Below are 16497 nucleotides of genomic sequence, written 5' to 3' on the forward strand. Positions count from 1 at the left end.
AGGCCTTCCTGGGGAAGCCGCCATCAGAGGAGCACAACATTGCAAGGGAGGACAAAAAGAAGTATTTTCTGGGCAGAATATTCAGGCCAAAAGACCTGAATGTCATGGTGTGTTGGAGTGGGAGGCCTGGAAGCTGCTGGACAAAATAAACACTAGGAATGAGGAAATGAGAGACCATCTTCCATTTCCAAGACACTCTCCTGCCTGCCCAAGCAGGGTGGATGCATTTGCAGGTGTCCACCTAGGGGCACTGTAGCAACCACCCGCATGGTACCCAGACCCCTCTATCTACCAGCCACTGTTTTAAGTACTTTATCTGTATCAGTGTCATTGAAGCATCATAGTGACCCTGAAGAACAGGCATTAGTGTTAGACCCGCTGGCAGATAAAGGCCTAGAGAGAACAAATGAGTGCTTAGTTAAAGGCCTCAGAGCTGTCAGGTAGAACTGTTTTGATCCTAGATTGCCCTGAATGCAGCTGGCCCCTATAGGTGTGTACAGAGGAGCCTCCGAGCATGCTGGCTTATACGAGGGAGTCTTACCTAGTGTAGAAAGCCCTCTACTCAGTAGGTGTTCAGCAGCTGTTTGTCAAATTAAAACAGGCACTCTGGCGCCTAAGATGGGAATGGATTGGTATGGAGCCTAGTAATAAAATGCCAGCTAGTATTTGTGGGCAGTCACACACATGGAGGCGGTATGCCTTTAATGCCAGTGCTAAGGAGAGAGAGGCAGGCAGAACTTGAGTTCAAGGTCAGCCTGCTCTGCAGAGTGAGTACTGGGTCAGCCAGAGATTGCCCCCATGGTGTCCAATGGATCATTTGTTTTAATTATCGACATTTGTGTGTGTGTGTGTGTGTGTGAGAGAGAGAGAGAGAGAGAGAGAGAGAGAGAGAGAGAGAGAGAGAGAGAGAGAGAGAGAGAGAGACAGCACACATGAGGAGATCAGAAGGCAATGCATGCGTGGATTCTTCTTCTAGCATGTGGGTCTCAGTCATGAAATTCAAGCCATCAACCCCTGCGTCAGCTTGCCAGCCCTCGTTTGGTCATTTTAGATGTGTCTGTGTTATGTGTGTTTGGAAATGGTTTGAAGTCTGGGTTGAGTCTCCGAGGAGGCAGTTGGGGTCCAAAGCAGCCCCCCCATTGCTCACATGGTGAAGTTAGCTAGAGCAACGCCTGCTACAGTGTTCCGAAAAGCTAGTGAGGGAAACTGGGCCCCTCCAATCCAAGAGGCCGGACTCCTAGGGCTTACCCACCTCAGTGCTTGGAAGGTGTGCAAAGCCTGCCCCAGGCAGGCATCAAGAAAGGGACCTGTGGGGACCTCTCCCCAAGCATTGTATACAAGAGACAAGTTTGTAGGTGGATATATCCTACCCTCAGGACAGTCAAACCCTGCCATGGAATCTTCCAGAACAGAGGGGGCAGTGGGTGCCACTGTCTTCATGTCTCTGAATGTTACTGGGTCTTAGACCGCAGGCCTCCCTGGACCCTAGCTGTTGTTGACAGTGTATTCATGTGCCTGTATGAACATGTGTCTTGGGATAAGGCAAGGGCCAGCAGTGTTGACTGTCTGGATAGTTGATGGGGCAGTTTTGAACAATCTACCACAGAAAGGGGTACATGGTATGACCAGAACTGTCTCTGCTACCCCTCCTGGGACAGCTTCACCAGCTAGTACACAGGCTGAAGCCAGTGCTGAGACAAGCAGGCAAAACTTGCCTTAGGGAAGCAGGGGGCCCCTTCCCAGGTCAAAGTGTGCTCGACCCATCTGGCTAGGTCATTCGATCCCCATGGGCTTCTGCCTGGCCTGTCTCTAAATAGACCCATACTCCCTTTTTGGCTGTCAATTTCCATGTGGTGTTTGTCTCCAAATAGCGCCTGTTGGTTTGCGCCCTCATAAGCCTGCGTATTGCTCCTGGCCATTGTGAGGGGACTGCTGTCAACTTCTGTGCTCCCCAGGCTCTCAGCCAAGGTGGGAATAAAAGGGTCCTCTTTCCCTCTTGGTCACAGGATTGTGGCCTTCCAGGCATGAAGCTAACACATATCCCACCAACTGCCTTCCGGTTTCCATGGCCAATACTATACCTTAATTGTCTTTCCAGAAACTACACTACTTAGGACAGGCGAACAAGCCTGCCCTTCACCTGTAGGGTAGTCTGTGGTAACCAAGGAAAGCCCTGAATCCCACAGTGGCCTCCCTGGCACCCAGAGGAGCAGGGAAGGCTAAGAGAGTGAGGCAGGGCTCAAGCAGCCAATATGCATCTGTCCTTTGTGCTGGCAGCAAGCCTCTTGGAGCTGCAACCCTTCGGGCCTCATGCTTGGCATGCAAATGCCGGAGCTTCCAGAGGCCAGGTCCCCTGTGCAAGAAGCATAACCAGGGCCTGGACAAGATTGGAGCAATCTGAAAACACACTTGTGCCTGGCCCCAGCCTTTCTGGATGGTCAGCTTTCCCTCTTGCCATGTCCGGTGTGTGCTGGGTAAGAGCCTCTAGGAGTTACTCAGAGTCTCACTCACTTCCCAGCAGATGGATATTGGGGCTAAGGTCCTGTGCTTATACTCGCTTTCCTCCCTGTGCTGGTGATGGCGAGGGCACCACAGAGAGGGACAAGTACATCTGCACATTCAGTCTCTAGGGATGAAAGAGGTACCCCACTTCCCTCCTTGGTAAGGCACTTTTGTGCACCTCCAAGTGGAGTGAGCACCTGGCAGCCCCAGTGAGACCAGTTGGAGTGGTGGGAGGACCTAACAGGGCCTTGCAGTTTGAAATACTCAGCATTCCTGGTCATCGTGCCTTTGGGCATATTCTTCCTGGACTGGCAGTGGTGACTTCAGGCTCCTTATTTAAGCAGGAGGAGCCAGGAGGTGAAGGCCAAGTAGAGTCTGAGCTGTTGAAGACATTTCATCTTCTGTAGGGTCTCTCCCAGGGCAGGGACACCATCTCTACTAATCACTCTCTTTTTGACTACTGTGAGTGACATCATATGCCCAAGCCACAGGACAAGAATCTGCACCCCTCTTTCTCTTCAAGCAATCTGGGGCTTAGAGGTAGATCATACAGAAAGGCAGTGACAAGCCCAGCCTTACCATGTCCCGCCCCTCCACTTGACTGTATCGTGGAAAGATCTTAGGAGGCTTTTAGTACCTAGTGGGTATGTTGGGATGCTAAGAGGAAAACTCTTTCCCCAGCATTGGTTCACTGGAGACTCGGGCTGGTAACAGAGACACTTGCACACACTGACTTGGCCATCTTTAGCACATACACACACACACATAGGCACATGTGCACGTGTATACACACACACACACACACACACACAGCCACCCTCTGCTATGGAAACTTCTCATCCTTCCAAGCATTTGAGTCCAACAGTGTTTGTGTGTGTGTGTGTGTGAGAGAGAGAGAGACAGAGACAGAGACAGAGACAGAGAAGAGAGAGAGACAGACCAATGTGTACTCAGCAGGAGAGTTCTGGCTAGGGGTTTCAGACAGCATGGTGAATGCCCCTGGGTCCTCAGTTGCTCTAAAAAAGACATAAGTTGTATCTGCACCTTACAGTTTCTAACATCTCCAAGGTGAGAAGCCAGGTAACACTAAATGTTTTGAGTTTGGCGTAATGGGGTCCCCTGGAAGTCTGTGGGGGGCAGCAGTGCCTATCCTGATTCAAGGCCACTGTTGGCCCTTTTCCTCACCCCACCCTTGGCTCCGTCTCTATACCGTCCTCTTCATTGTCCAGACTGTTCGTTGGTGCCTCTCCACCTGGTGGCCATTCCAACTGGCCCCTCTGGTGGACTCTTGGCACAGATGGTTTTGATTTCTCCTTCAAGAGCATTAGCCCATTTCGTAGTTTAAACACTGAGACCCCCCCCCCCGAAAGGAACCTTAGCAAGTTTCCCAGGAGCAAAACCAGCGTCATAAACACCCTGTGTGGGAAGTGTGCAGAGGAGGCTTGAGTGTGCCCACTGACCATCTGTCCTTTCTTGCAGCCCTGCTGTCCTCCTGGTGTGAAGAACTTGGCCGTCTGCTGCTGCTCCGACATCAGAAGAGCCGCCAGAACGACCCCCCTGGGAAACTCCCCATGCAGCCCCCCCTCAACTCCCTGAGCTCCATGAAACCCACTCTGTCGCACAGGTGAGTGTCCACGTGCCTCCAGGGATGGGCTACACGCAGACAGGCACTGAGCATGTCTAGCTTCTTGGTACCCGGGTCTGCTTAGAAACCTCCTGTAGTGCAAGCCCTGGAGGCGGGGCTTCTGAGAAGCCTTTAAATCCTCCTAAATGGTGTAGCTTCTTCCCATGGGGCAGGGATGAGGGGGCTGGTTTTCCCTGCTCCCTGCCACTTTGTCCTTCAGATACATAGCTTCCAGTACAACATTAAGTATTATGGGTTCAGAGCTTTCCCTCTATCCAGAGCTGGTACTTGGGCACTCTCAGGGAAACCAAGTAGGATCTTGGGACATCCCAGGGCTGGTGGTCCCACCTCAGAATGGAACAGGACCAGTGTACACCCATCATACTGGAGCAAGTGAAGCTGAGCTGGGTCTGCCAAAACCCTGGATTCTAGGCAGGAACAGGCTTGCCAGGGGCTGCCAAGCACCTAGGAACTGGCCGGGCTGCCCTACACCAGCTCAGAAAAGCACGTGGCGAGACTGGCAATTCCCTGTTAATTATCTCGCAGGCGCCTTGCTGAGCTGATGCTCTGCGTATTATGTGGGCTGACCCTGCAACAACAGGGCCCGTCATGCTGTCTGCACTCCCCTTGTGGGTCCTCGCTAATGACTGGGGCCTCTGCAGTCAGCTCAGCTCTCATTATCCTGCCTGGCCGAAAGACTCACAGCCCAGAACATGCTGTAGTCAGTTCTGGACTGCATGGCCCAGGCGCTGCCAGAATTCAGTGTCAACCTTGTCTTCTAAATCGAATTAACTGTCAGAACCAAAGAGGACCTCAGCGCTCATCAAAGCCAAGTGTCCTGCCTGGCCGGGATGGCCCAGCTATGTGTTTACCTACCACGAGCACAGCAAGCCCTTATCTTGTCCAGTACACTGCCTCACAAGGCTCTGATACTCCAGACTCTTCCTTCTGTGACAGTGTTTCCTAAGGGTTGGCACTTGGCCTAAGTAGCTATATGCAGTGGGGTCGTGTAAGGTGTTTGGCATCATGCGCCCCCCTCTGCCTACCTTGCTTCTCTGATGGCTGCCTCCCCATCCCTAAGCATTGCAGCAGCAAGAACACCCAGCACATTTGGAAGAGTAGGGATGCCCCCTTAGTTGACAGCCATTGCTGTCAAGAGACAAACCTGCTTCCTTCTACCTTCCAGTCCTTATCCCTGGTCAGGCTGTCGGTGAACAGGACTTTGACAGTTGATCTGATGATGTTTTAGCTTGACAGCTTCATTTGGTGTTTAAAGGCAGTCTCCGTCAATAGCTTAGGCTGATCTCCAACTCCTGATCCTCCTGCCTCTGCCTTCTAGTGCTAGGATTACAGGGGTGGGTGTGTGTGTGTGTGTGTGTGTGTGTGTGTGTGTGTGTGTGTGTGTGTGTGTGCGCGCGCGTGCGTGCGTGTTTTCATACTCAGCTATGTCTTGCTAATTCGGCAGAGCCCTCTGCTCTTTAGAACCATCCTGACTCTCATCCCCCCATTAACAGGCCCCTCCCAACTTTCTTGCCCAAGTCATTTTACTGAGGGTGATGGTGATAGGCCAGAGCATTGTAGCTTCCCACTAGTGACCTATCTCAGAGCTGCTTGGCCAGGGCTATTCTAGCCCTGGAGTGTAGCAGGTTTTGACCACAACCAGTCCATTGCTAGGTCTTCATCAAGTTGACTTCCTACGGATTATTTGTCATTAAACAAAGGCGAGGAGTCTCTTAACTTAGAAGCTCAATCTACCAGCAGAAGGGGAAGGATCCTGGCCCAAAGAGGGAAGCCTGGGTCCTGAGTCTATGAGGAGAGTAGATGGGGCTGAATGTTAGAGGGTTCCAAAAGGTACCCTGGCCATGGAGGAGCCAAGGCTGAGGAGAGGCAGTTTGCATTCTGTGACCTCAAACTGGCTTTGCTAAAAGCACTGTGTGTGTGAAAAGCCACTGGCCAGCACCCAGGGTCCTGGTGCCTCTGCTACCATGACAGGTTTGGGCCCTTAAAGGTCCATTGAGATGTCTACAAGATTCAAGATCAGAGAGGCATGTATTCTGTGGCCTCCAGTGGCCTTTCAGAGACAGCCTGGGGAGCTGGAGACTTGCCCTAGGTAATTACCATACTGCTGCCACATTACAGGAGGGCAGCTGGTAGACAATGGCCAGTACCTGACCCTTCTTCAAACCCAAGACTGTGGTGAGAACACTCAGTGGCCTTTCCTCGTAAAGTTCATGCATCTTCCTCTGGAAGAAATCTCTCATTTCCAGGGGAACTCTGGAGGGCCCCAGCACCTACTAAACCTCTAATGTAAATTCTTAAACACGGAAGCATAGTGGAAGAGAGAACAGTTGAGAAACTGACTCTGGTATCTTCAAAGAGGCTGTTGTCTTCTTACTGAGGATGGAATGCAGTCTGTACACTGGGAGTCTGGAATGTGGTACCCAGAGGAGCCAGGGGTTTAGAGACTCTGGATCCTCAACTGAAGGCTCTGAAGACAAGCAGAGGGGAGGAACCGGGGCACTGGAAATCCTACCTACACCTGGAGGTCTGGAGGGCCCCCTGGGGACCTCAGTATTGTCATGGCTCAGCCACTACCATATCCACTGCAAGCCATGGAGATGCAGTGGTGCCACAGTGTGAGGCCACAAATTGGAACCCAAGTTCTCTCCCGTTGGACTGTTCTGTGCCTCCAGCCAAAGCCTTTGACCTCTCTGAGCTCCTGAAGTCCCAAAGAGATATGATGCTATCCATCACCATGAGAGAAATGTAGGGAGGAGCCAGGCTGCTCCCAAAGCATTTTGTGAGTGTAACTGTGACCTCATGAAGAATGTGAACCAACTATAGCTTATAAAAGCCCTCAGCTCCTGACTTAGCTTCACCGCTGACCATACCAAGGTCATCTTCCACTCAGCAAAGAGCCACAGAAACATCTTACAGGCCTTCCCGCCCCCCCCCCCCCCCCCCCCGCCCCATAACTCCAGTATGGAAGCCAGGAGGAGCCTGGAGGATCTGGCCATTGCCAGGGCAGAAGGGCACCTTCAGTGTCCCTGAGGTGATCTGGATTTCATCCCAACTTCCGCTTCCTCATCCAGGTTTCTAATGAGTGGTTTTAAAAAGCCATTTGTGATTAGCACATTGTCTCTATGCAAATCGGTGTTGCAAAGCTAATTAAGAGTCTAATAAATCTTGTTTATCTATTAATTTGATTACAATCAAAGCCGCGGGAGCCTCTGAGATCAGGGGTGATCTCGCTCCACCTCTAGGGGCAGGGATTTGCGACATCCAAAGGAAGGCCCTGTGTGCTGGATAGAGACATGGGCTGGAGCCAGGCTGCTGCCTGCTGTGAGACTGGGCACCAGTTTCTGACCCCCAGTTTCCTCATCTGTACGAAGAATATCAGGACTGAGTTTGGTACATAGGGAGCCCCAGGGACTTGTGTGTCCAGCAAACATTAGCTTGATATCCCCCGTGATAGGCCCTGTGACATTGCCAGCTAATAGGTAAGATGGGTGAAAACTGCCCCTTTAGAACAGACAGAGGGTGTGGGTCAGTGGTAAAGTGACCCTGGGCCCTGGGTTTGATTGCCAGCACTACAGAAAGCAAACCAAAGGCACTCCTACCAATAGTCCCAGCACAGTGGAGGCTGATGCGGGAAGATCAGAAATCCAAGGCCAGCCTGGGCTACATAGTGAGACCCCTGCCTAAAAAAACAAAAAGATTAAAATATTCAACTCTTATGCATAGTTCTTTTTGCATAGCCGTGCCGGCCTCTGTTGGTAATAGACCCTTCTTGCCCCCCAGAAAATTGTTTTTAAAAGGAAAGCAAAATGGGCTATCACTGAGATAGCCCAGTGGACGAAGGTACCTGTCATCAAGTCTGACAACTAGATTGTTTGATCTCCCGGAACCGACATGGTGGAAGGAGAGCACCAGCTCCTGCAAGTTGTCCTCTGACTTCCGCATGTTTATTGTGACGTACATGTCCCCACACTTGTGCAAACGCAAAATAATTTTTTTTTTCCAAGACAGGGTATTACTAATGTAACTCTGGCTGACCTGGAACCCACTATGTAAACCAGGCTGGCCTCTGACCTATAGGAATCCACCTGCCTCTGCCTCCTGAGTGCTGGGATGAAAGCTGTGCACTACTGCACTGCCTGTATTTCTTTTAAGGCCAGAGAAGAAAGCTGGGGCCACCGAGAGTCCAGAGTTCTATCTGGCTTCCTGCTGGGCTGTACTTACATCCTCTCCCAAAGGCCTTGGGACATATTTCCCAGAGCAACACCCCCTTCCCCACCCCCTCCCCAAGTCTTTTTGTCACTTGGTCTCCTCCCCAGCCAGCTCTTTTTTCCTACTAGCACAAGAGCTTGGTTTGTCCTTGGTCTTGGACACAGGGACAGGGGTAGAGGTGACACATCACAGGCCCGATGCTGTGAGTGCCTATAGAGTTGAGAGCCCTTACAAGACGATGAGTCACAGTGTGAAGGTGGATGCCACTTCTGTCGTGAGACCTGAGGCCACCCTCCTCTGTGCCTGTCACTTGCTTCTCCAGTATGCATCCAGCAGTCAATAGGCCCTGTGCGTTCTGAGAATATGGCCACCTTTGTTCTGGGACAGTGAACCTGCTAGCCAGGCAGGGGAGTGCCCACTTTGGGAATGTTGGCTCGCTTTGTTCTCTGTTGGTTGTGGGTGGGACAGGAAGAGGCTGATTTCCTCCCACAAGGCTCAGCTGTGGTGCTGAAGGTGGTAGGGGCCTTAGATGCAGTAGCCTGGGAACCAAGGTGGTGAGAGACAGGCACCCCCCCCCAACCTGCCCAGCTGCCATGAGCCCAACCCTGGCCTGGAAGGGTGTAGGAAGTTTGTGAAGCAGTTGGGGGGGGCGGGGCGAGGGACTTTTGCTTTCTTAGGTTGCTCCAGAGCCTGTGTCTGTCCAGCACACCCAAAATGGGAGTATAGCAGGACAAAGGATGGCCAGGGGTCTCCTCTTTATTTTGGGAAAACATGTCCTGAAGGGTCTCCCAGCCAGACCCCTTGTGCAAGCTGTGGCTCAGCCCCTCCCTGGAGATGCCCCTTCTAGCCTGGCCTTAAGCTTCACTTAGTCCCCAGTCAGCTACCTGTGCCACCGGGCCCTGTTCTGTCCAGTCAGCAATGCCCTGTTTCTCTCCCCATTCTATCCCTGCTCTTTCCCCCTTGGACTCTGAGAATAATGAGCCTGTGTCACTTTAAGGACAGCTCTTTACTCTCTTGGAGTATGTCCTGCTCAGCCCCCAAGGTCTGTGCTCATACTTAGGTGCTTGACTGAGCCTCCTGGTACTGATGCTCCACTGTGGCAGATATGTTGAGAGAACAGTATTGATCCGCACCATGGGCTATTGTGTTCTGTGTTGTGTAGTTTGGGTTTAGGATTTTGTTTGTTTGGTTGGTTCGTTGGTTGGTTGGTTTTGGTTTTTGAGACAGGGCCTCATACAACCCAGGCTAGACTCAAACTTTCTATGTAGCCAAGGATGACCTGAACCTCTGGTTAGCCTGTCTCCTCCTCTGAGATCATAAAGTGATTAAAGATGTTTGCGCAGTGCTGGAGATCAAAGCCCGGGCTTTGTGCATGCGAGGCAAGCACTCTCCCAACAGAGCTACAACCCCATTCATCACTGTCATCTGCTCCGTCATGCTACTGGGCATCAGGACCCACTTTTGTATTTGGGGGTGGCACTGAAGGCTCTTCTCACAAATGAGAATGCCGGAACCTGCCCCCAAGGGAGACCTGTGGGTGAGCTCGTGAGGGGTGAGTCCAGGACTGCTTTCCAGGTTGGCTGATACCTGGCCAGGCAGCAGGGATCCAAAAGAGTTTGAGGTAGAGTTACTCTGTTACCACCATGAAAAAACAAGAGCCGAGGCCACAGAGCTCAGTCACTAGAAAATACAAGTTTTGCTTTTCCATGCTCAGGACTTGTTCAAGGTTTGGCCGCCGGCCGGCTAGTTTGTGCGTTGACCTTTACTGCCCTCTGTCCCACAAAACTGCTGGATTCATCTCACTCTAGACTCTGGAGTAGAGGCTGGGAAGATAATAATCAAAGGTGTAGTAAGAACATGGTGTGGTGCTGTGAAAAATACGTAAAAGACAAGGCTGGGTGCTTCTCTATGTTACGAGAAACGGGAAGGCTGTCCAAAGAGGTGGCTTTCCAGAGAAACAGGAAGGAAGTGAGCTCAGACCAGTGGAGGTGGATCCAGGGGAGAGGGTGTCAGAGATGATGCTCTGCTGCTCTGAGGCACAGGTACAGTGTTTTATGGCTCTCACAGAGGAAGTGCAGGTCAACTACAGTGAGCCTGGGGACCCTGGCAAGTCTTAATGCTATGAATCACATTGGGCCCTTCTAGCTCCTCCCACACCACCCTGGCTGCCCGGAAGGCCTTCCTAGCCTGAGCCTGGAGTAGAGGAGGTTGATTCCTGGCTTCTAATGTGTGTGGGCTCCCTGGAAAGCTCCCTGTATCAGTGGCCAGCGCAGGGATGGATGAGGAGGCGTGGTGCAGGCCTGGGAATGAGTTGGTGGGATAGATCATTCTGGAATGCACTGGAAGCTGATGGTGCTGACTTGTAGGTAAAGGAAGGTCTTAGCCAAGCAGGGGTGTATACAAGACTAAGGGGTGGGGGAAGGGGCTCCCAAGCAGGCTTGGTCCTGGGCCCAGAGGAAGGGTAACAGGGTGACCTAAACCTGAATTCCAAAGCCAGGTCAGTGAGACTCAGCAGCTAATTTGTCACGAGGTGCCGAAAGCAAGATCCACCATAGGCCCTTCCAGCCTCTGTAAAGTTGGAACCAGGCTGTCCCCCGGTGGAGACAGTGCCAAGGCCCTGACTGTTTCTGGAGGGTCATAAGCAGTCAGCATGCTTGAAGAGGGGGCTTAGAGTGAGCTCTCAGGCCACACTGCTCTGTGGGCCCAGTGAAGGCAGCAACCTAACAGGGATGGTCCCTGCAGTGACGGGGGAGGGTCCTTTTGTCTGGCCCTTTTCCGTGGAAAGTGCATCTTTTATGTATCAAGTGCTGTCATAAGCCTGGAGTCCTGGGGCTTCCTGGAGCTTGGTCATCTGGGATGCTGAGGTGAAGCCACCTCATCCCTGCCCTAGCTCTAAAGACCTCTTCTCTCTCTGCAGTGATGGGTCATTTCCTTATGACTCTGTCCCGTGGCAGCAGAACACCAATCAGCCTCCTGGCTCCCTCTCCGTGGTCACCACAGTGTGGGGAGTGACCAACACATCCCAGAGTCAGGTAAGAACCTGTCCCATCCCCTGCCATGGCCCCTTCTAGGCATAGGTGTCTCACTCTTCCCCAAGGTGGAGAGGGAGATTCTCCAGTGAGCCACGCCATGACAGCCCTCCTCACTGTCTGAGGAGAGTCTCACGACATATCTGGGTGCAGACCACATCACTCTAGGAAGGGTACACATCTGCCTCATGAGGGACACCATCCCCATTGTAGGGCCTTGTGGGATAGAAAAGGGAGCTTTTCAACTGCCTGGCCACAAGTGCTCTTCTGAGACCAGGTTTACTCAGAGTTGTGTAAACAACAGAACCATGATGTTGCCTTTCAGTAAAGTGTGCCTTAACCCAACAAGCCTATTTTCTTTCTTCTTTTCTCTCTCCTCACCTCTGTCCTAACAGAGGGTCTCCCGCGGCTGGACCTGGGCCAGGCCACCCTGGAGGAGGCTATCATGCCTCCCTGGGGTCTCCACAGATAACTCTGGACCAAGACCCTCAGAGCAGCAGCTCAGGACCTCTGTGTCCAGCCCCCAGGCCCCCGGGCCCGGTTGCAGAGCTGGGCCTGAGTAGGCTAGTGTATGCCAAGTGCCACTGACCTGCCTCATAGCCCTCTCTGGAGCCCTGGGGGCCACTTGAGCTAGCTTTGTGAACCTTGGCTATGCCTTTGCCTCACTCCATCCTGGCTGAAGTTCTCAGCCCACTCCTTTTGATCCCTTGTGTGATCTGCGGACTATTCACACCGCCCCCCCACCCCACCCCCACCCCTACCCCCTACTCCATTGTGTCCTCCCTGCCATGTTTCACTCTTTTCTTGTTCCTCTTTCTCCACACTGCCTCAGGTACTGACCTCGATAACAGCCATTCTCTCTGCTTGCAGGTCCTTGGGAACCCTATGGCCAATGCCAACAACCCTATGAACCCAGGTGGCAACCCCATGGCATCGGGCATGAGCACCAGCAACCCCGGCCTCAACTCCCCGCAGTTCGCAGGGCAGCAGCAGCAGTTCTCCACCAAAGCTGGCCCCGCACAGCCCTATATCCAGCCCAACATGTATGGCCGGCCCGGCTACCCTGGTAGCGGGGGCTTCGGAGCCAGGTAAGTGACCAACCTGGTGTGGTGCCCTTCTCTGGTGGAATGTTAGCCCTGCCTTCCTCCCAAATCCAGGAAGGACTCTGACTCTGAATTCCAACTCCACATTGCCTGGCCCAGGATAGGAAGACAGTTCTGCCATGTGTCTTAAATCAGGCTGTCATCAGCCCCACAGGGGCACAAAGGCTACATTGTCACTTCCTTCTTAGCCTTGTGTCTTTGTGATTTATAAGACAATGTGGTGAATTGGGAGAATTGAAGAGCAGTGACAGTGGGCCCCTCCTGTCCAAAGTTTCTTCAGAAAGCCCTCTGCCTCTGACCTATAGAGGAAGGATGAAATGGAAACTAGAGTCTCCAGCCTCAGACTGCTGTGAGGAAGGGGCAGAAACAGGCAAGCTGTCCTCCCCTGTCTAAGCCACCTTGACCTCAGTCCACCTAGCTCTAGGGACAAAATTGCTAGGTTCCTTGTAGTTCAAAACAAGAGTCTCACACTCCCCAGTGCATGTCCACACCTCTGCCACACGCACATCACCATACGTTGCTCAGGTCCACTAGAAGTTAAGCTGTGGTGGCCAAGGGAAAGTGGAGAGGCTGCAGAAATGTCCTAGCACCAGCAAAGGTTCAGGGAACAAGTGGCCTCGTCATCACTAGTAGCAAGAACAGCTGCCAACCCCAGGAGTCCCAGATCCCATCCAGGGCCTCACATCTGCAAGCTAGGTGCACAGCCTGTGTGGCTACAGCCGTAGACTTCCTCCTGGCCCCCGGGCTTGTCCCAGGGTCAGCCTGAGATCACTCTCTGACCCCTCCCTCCTTCTCCACAGTTACCCTGGGGGTCCTAGTGCCCCTGCAGGCATGGGCATCCCTCCACACACCCGACCTCCTGCTGATTTCACCCAACCAGCTGCTGCTGCTGCAGCAGCTGCAGTAGCAGCAGCAGCCGCCACAGCCACGGCCACTGCCACAGCTACAGTGGCAGCCTTGCAAGAGACACAGAACAAGGATATAAACCAGTATGGACCGGTAAGGGTTCCTGCCTCCTGGTCTGGCCTCACCCAGTCTGGGGAGATCTTGAATATAAGGTGCCATGGGTACCTTGGAAGCCCCTAGAAGGGTGTATGTCAGGGCATGGGTGTGGTGATATGGTTGGGTGTGGCAGGGGTGTTTGACGTGCTTTGCTCTGCATGGGTTGGTAGCTCATGTGTGTATTTGGAGGAAGAAGTACCCTGTTGGTCTCAGTTCCTGCTACCCAAACAGTGGGCTCCGTGCCTAAAATGGCTTTGTTACTAGTGTGTTCCCAATCACCTCTGAGGCCGTTATTGTCTGTTAACCTATTCTGTGGATTTCACCTAGGCCTCATCATAGATCCTATGACCTTCAGAAGGACAGGGTGGGGTGTGAAAAGGGGAACCCCACAACCATGCAGGGCAGAAGCACAGAGGAAGGGTATGGGGTGGGCAGGAGGAAGCGGGCTGGGTTAATCACACTTAGTGTATGGGTGGGGTGGGAGTGTGGGAGGTATCTCCATTGGCCGCTGACCAAAGGCAAGGCCAAGGCTTTCAGGAAAGGGCTTCAGCCTCCATCCTCATCCGCCTCTTCCTGTGTCCTCCCTGTACCCCTCCCATCCCTGCCCTCTTCCCTGTCTCCTGCCTTCTTCCCTGTCTCCTGCCTGCTTCCCTGGGAATGCTGCCTGTGCATCAGAGTGACTGCTCCCTGCCCTATCTAAACCCCCAGCTGCATTTTCCCATGAGACCTGCAGAGGGCAGTAGTGAGCCCTGGAGGACTGGGTCCTTTGAGACCTCCTGGTTCCTAGCTGCAGGCACATGAGAAAGTGTCCCTTCCCCTCAGCCCCTTAACCTTCCCTTCCTGCACTTTCAATGCATGTGGCATTTTATTCTTTTTTTTTCTTCTTCTCCCGTTGAAGGTGTGTTCCTCTTTCCAGATGGGTCCCACCCAGGCGTATAACAGCCAATTCATGAACCAACCCGGGCCTCGGGGGCCTGCCTCCATGGGGGGCAGCATGAACCCTGCCAGCATGGCAGCTGGCATGACACCCTCGGGGATGAGCGGCCCTCCCATGGGCATGAACCAGCCCCGACCACCTGGCATCAGCCCCTTTGGCACACACGGGCAAAGGATGCCCCAGCAGACCTACCCAGGCCCCCGGCCCCAGTCCCTTCCTATTCAGAGCATAAAGAGGCCATACCCGGGAGAGGTAAGTGTGACAACAGGTGGGGGACGGGAGAGGAGGGGATTGACACAGGGACTGTGGTAAAGTGTAGAAGCAGACACTGTGATGACTACTCACTCCTGTCCAGGCTCAATACTAACTGGATGACTTTGGGTGAGGACCCAATGCAGAGAGCCACTAGAGAGTGAACGCTGCTGCCAAACAAACCCTCTAGTACAGACTGTGTCAGGGAGGCCATCAGATGGCAGGCAGTGTGTCGCTTGGGCTTACTTCCATCATAGTTGCTCTACTGGGCGAGATACCTACTCTGGGGTCTCCCAGCAGAGGTACCAGATATCACCGGGTCTCAGTGACACTCAGAAAACTAAGCAGCACAGAAACCAGGATCCTGGCCCGGCAGGTGTCACCACCTCACCCCAGTAAAGCTTGTCTTTAGCATGCATGCCCCATGATGCTCCTTTTTAAGCATGGCACCCCAGCTCTTCATCTTCTCGGATCACATCCTTCTGGCTGGTGAAGGCTGTGGCCTTCAGCAGATTTCTAATCCCCAGAAGCATAAGTTCTCTGTCGACACAGGTCCCTTCAGCAGCCTCTTTCACAGAGTTTAGATGTGATAACTGGTGCAGGTGTCCTAAGCCTGAGTCTCAAGAACACGAGGCTGCATGCTTCCAATATGCCCAGGAGGCTCACTCAAGCCCTGAGCCTCAACCCAGAGGGTACCTGTTCAGGGAGAGAAATTCACAGGCCAATGGGCCCCCTCCTATCCCTGGCTACCCTTGGGGTGGGGCCTTAAGCCACTGGCTTCATTCCCAGAGCACAGCCCCACACAGTTGTTCCGCTTAACACCCTCACCCTCCTGATAGTCTGTTGGCTGCACTGGGCATGCATGTCTGCGCCTCAGGCTGCTGAGCTGAGGTGAGGCTGTAGAAGAACTGGTTATCGAGAGCCCTGCATTGAGGCCCTCTGCTCTCACTAAAGGAGTCTGCCACAAAACCCTGCTGCTGCCCAGCCGGTTCGTGTTGTAAAGGCTGGGTGGGGCCCTGTCTGGAGCTCTGGCCTCCGCCTCATGGCGGCATGCTCATCCCTTGATAGAAATGGTACAACCTAGCCAAGTGGTGGTGATGCACGCCTCTAATGGCAGCACTCAGGAGACAGAGGCAGGTGGATCTCTGTGAGTTCAAGGCCAGCCTTGTCTACAGAGCAAGTTCCTGGACAACCAGGGCTATACAGAGAACCCTATCTCAAACACACACACACACACACACACACACACACACAGAGGTACCACCTTAGTGCAGGCAGAGTCATGTTATCTGGTCCCCTTTAACACTTCTGTAGCCTGGTGGACACACAGGTACCAGGCCCTTCACCCCACAGTGAGAGTCATGGAAAGTTCTCGAGCACTGCCCACTCTGATGTGTACTTCAAGGCAGTAGACACACACACACACACACACACACACACACACACACACACACACACACAGAGGTACCACCTTAGTGCAGGTGGAGTCATGTTATCTGGTCCCCTTTAACACTTCTGTAGCCTGGTGGACACACAAGTACCAGGCCCTTCACCCCACAGTGAGAGTCATGGAAAGTTCTCGAGCACTGCCCACTCTGATGTGTACTTCAAGGCAGTGGAGCATTGCTACCAACTAGGTTTGAGCCTAGAGGATGAGAGACTCTTAGACTGAATATTCTTGAGTAGACAGGCAGGGAACCATTGGCTCTGGCTACCTAAGTTACAGGAAGGCTCGGGTCATCCACTGTTCCAGGGTAGTTGGCAGAAGGTGCTACTGCCTCTGTTCTGAGTCACCTCTCCAGGAGGGGCTGTCATGCC

At 53.0% G+C, this 16497-nt stretch overlaps 1 protein-coding gene across 9 annotated transcripts in view; it reads left to right on the top strand.

Annotated features, from left to right (window-relative positions):
- Nucleotides 1–16497, top strand: part of ZMIZ1 (zinc finger MIZ-type containing 1) — a 204334-nt gene that overhangs the window by 169245 nt on the left and 18592 nt on the right. For 8 of the 9 annotated variants that reach the window (XM_084795985.1, XM_084795990.1, XM_084795987.1 and 5 more), the window contains 5 exons: nucleotides 3982–4126; nucleotides 11274–11388; nucleotides 12256–12473; nucleotides 13289–13487; nucleotides 14389–14679. In XM_084795985.1, the coding sequence (XP_084652111.1) occupies nucleotides 3982–4126; nucleotides 11274–11388; nucleotides 12256–12473; nucleotides 13289–13487; nucleotides 14389–14679 (968 nt within the window). The remainder of the gene's footprint in view (nucleotides 1–3981; nucleotides 4127–11273; nucleotides 11389–12255; nucleotides 12474–13288; nucleotides 13488–14388; nucleotides 14680–16497) is intronic. The other variant, XM_084795989.1, reaches the window with a different exon arrangement.

This window comes from Acomys minous (assembly GCF_964271855.1).
Source record: "Acomys minous genome assembly, chromosome: 9".
Lineage (NCBI taxonomy): Eukaryota > Metazoa > Chordata > Mammalia > Rodentia > Muridae > Acomys > Acomys minous.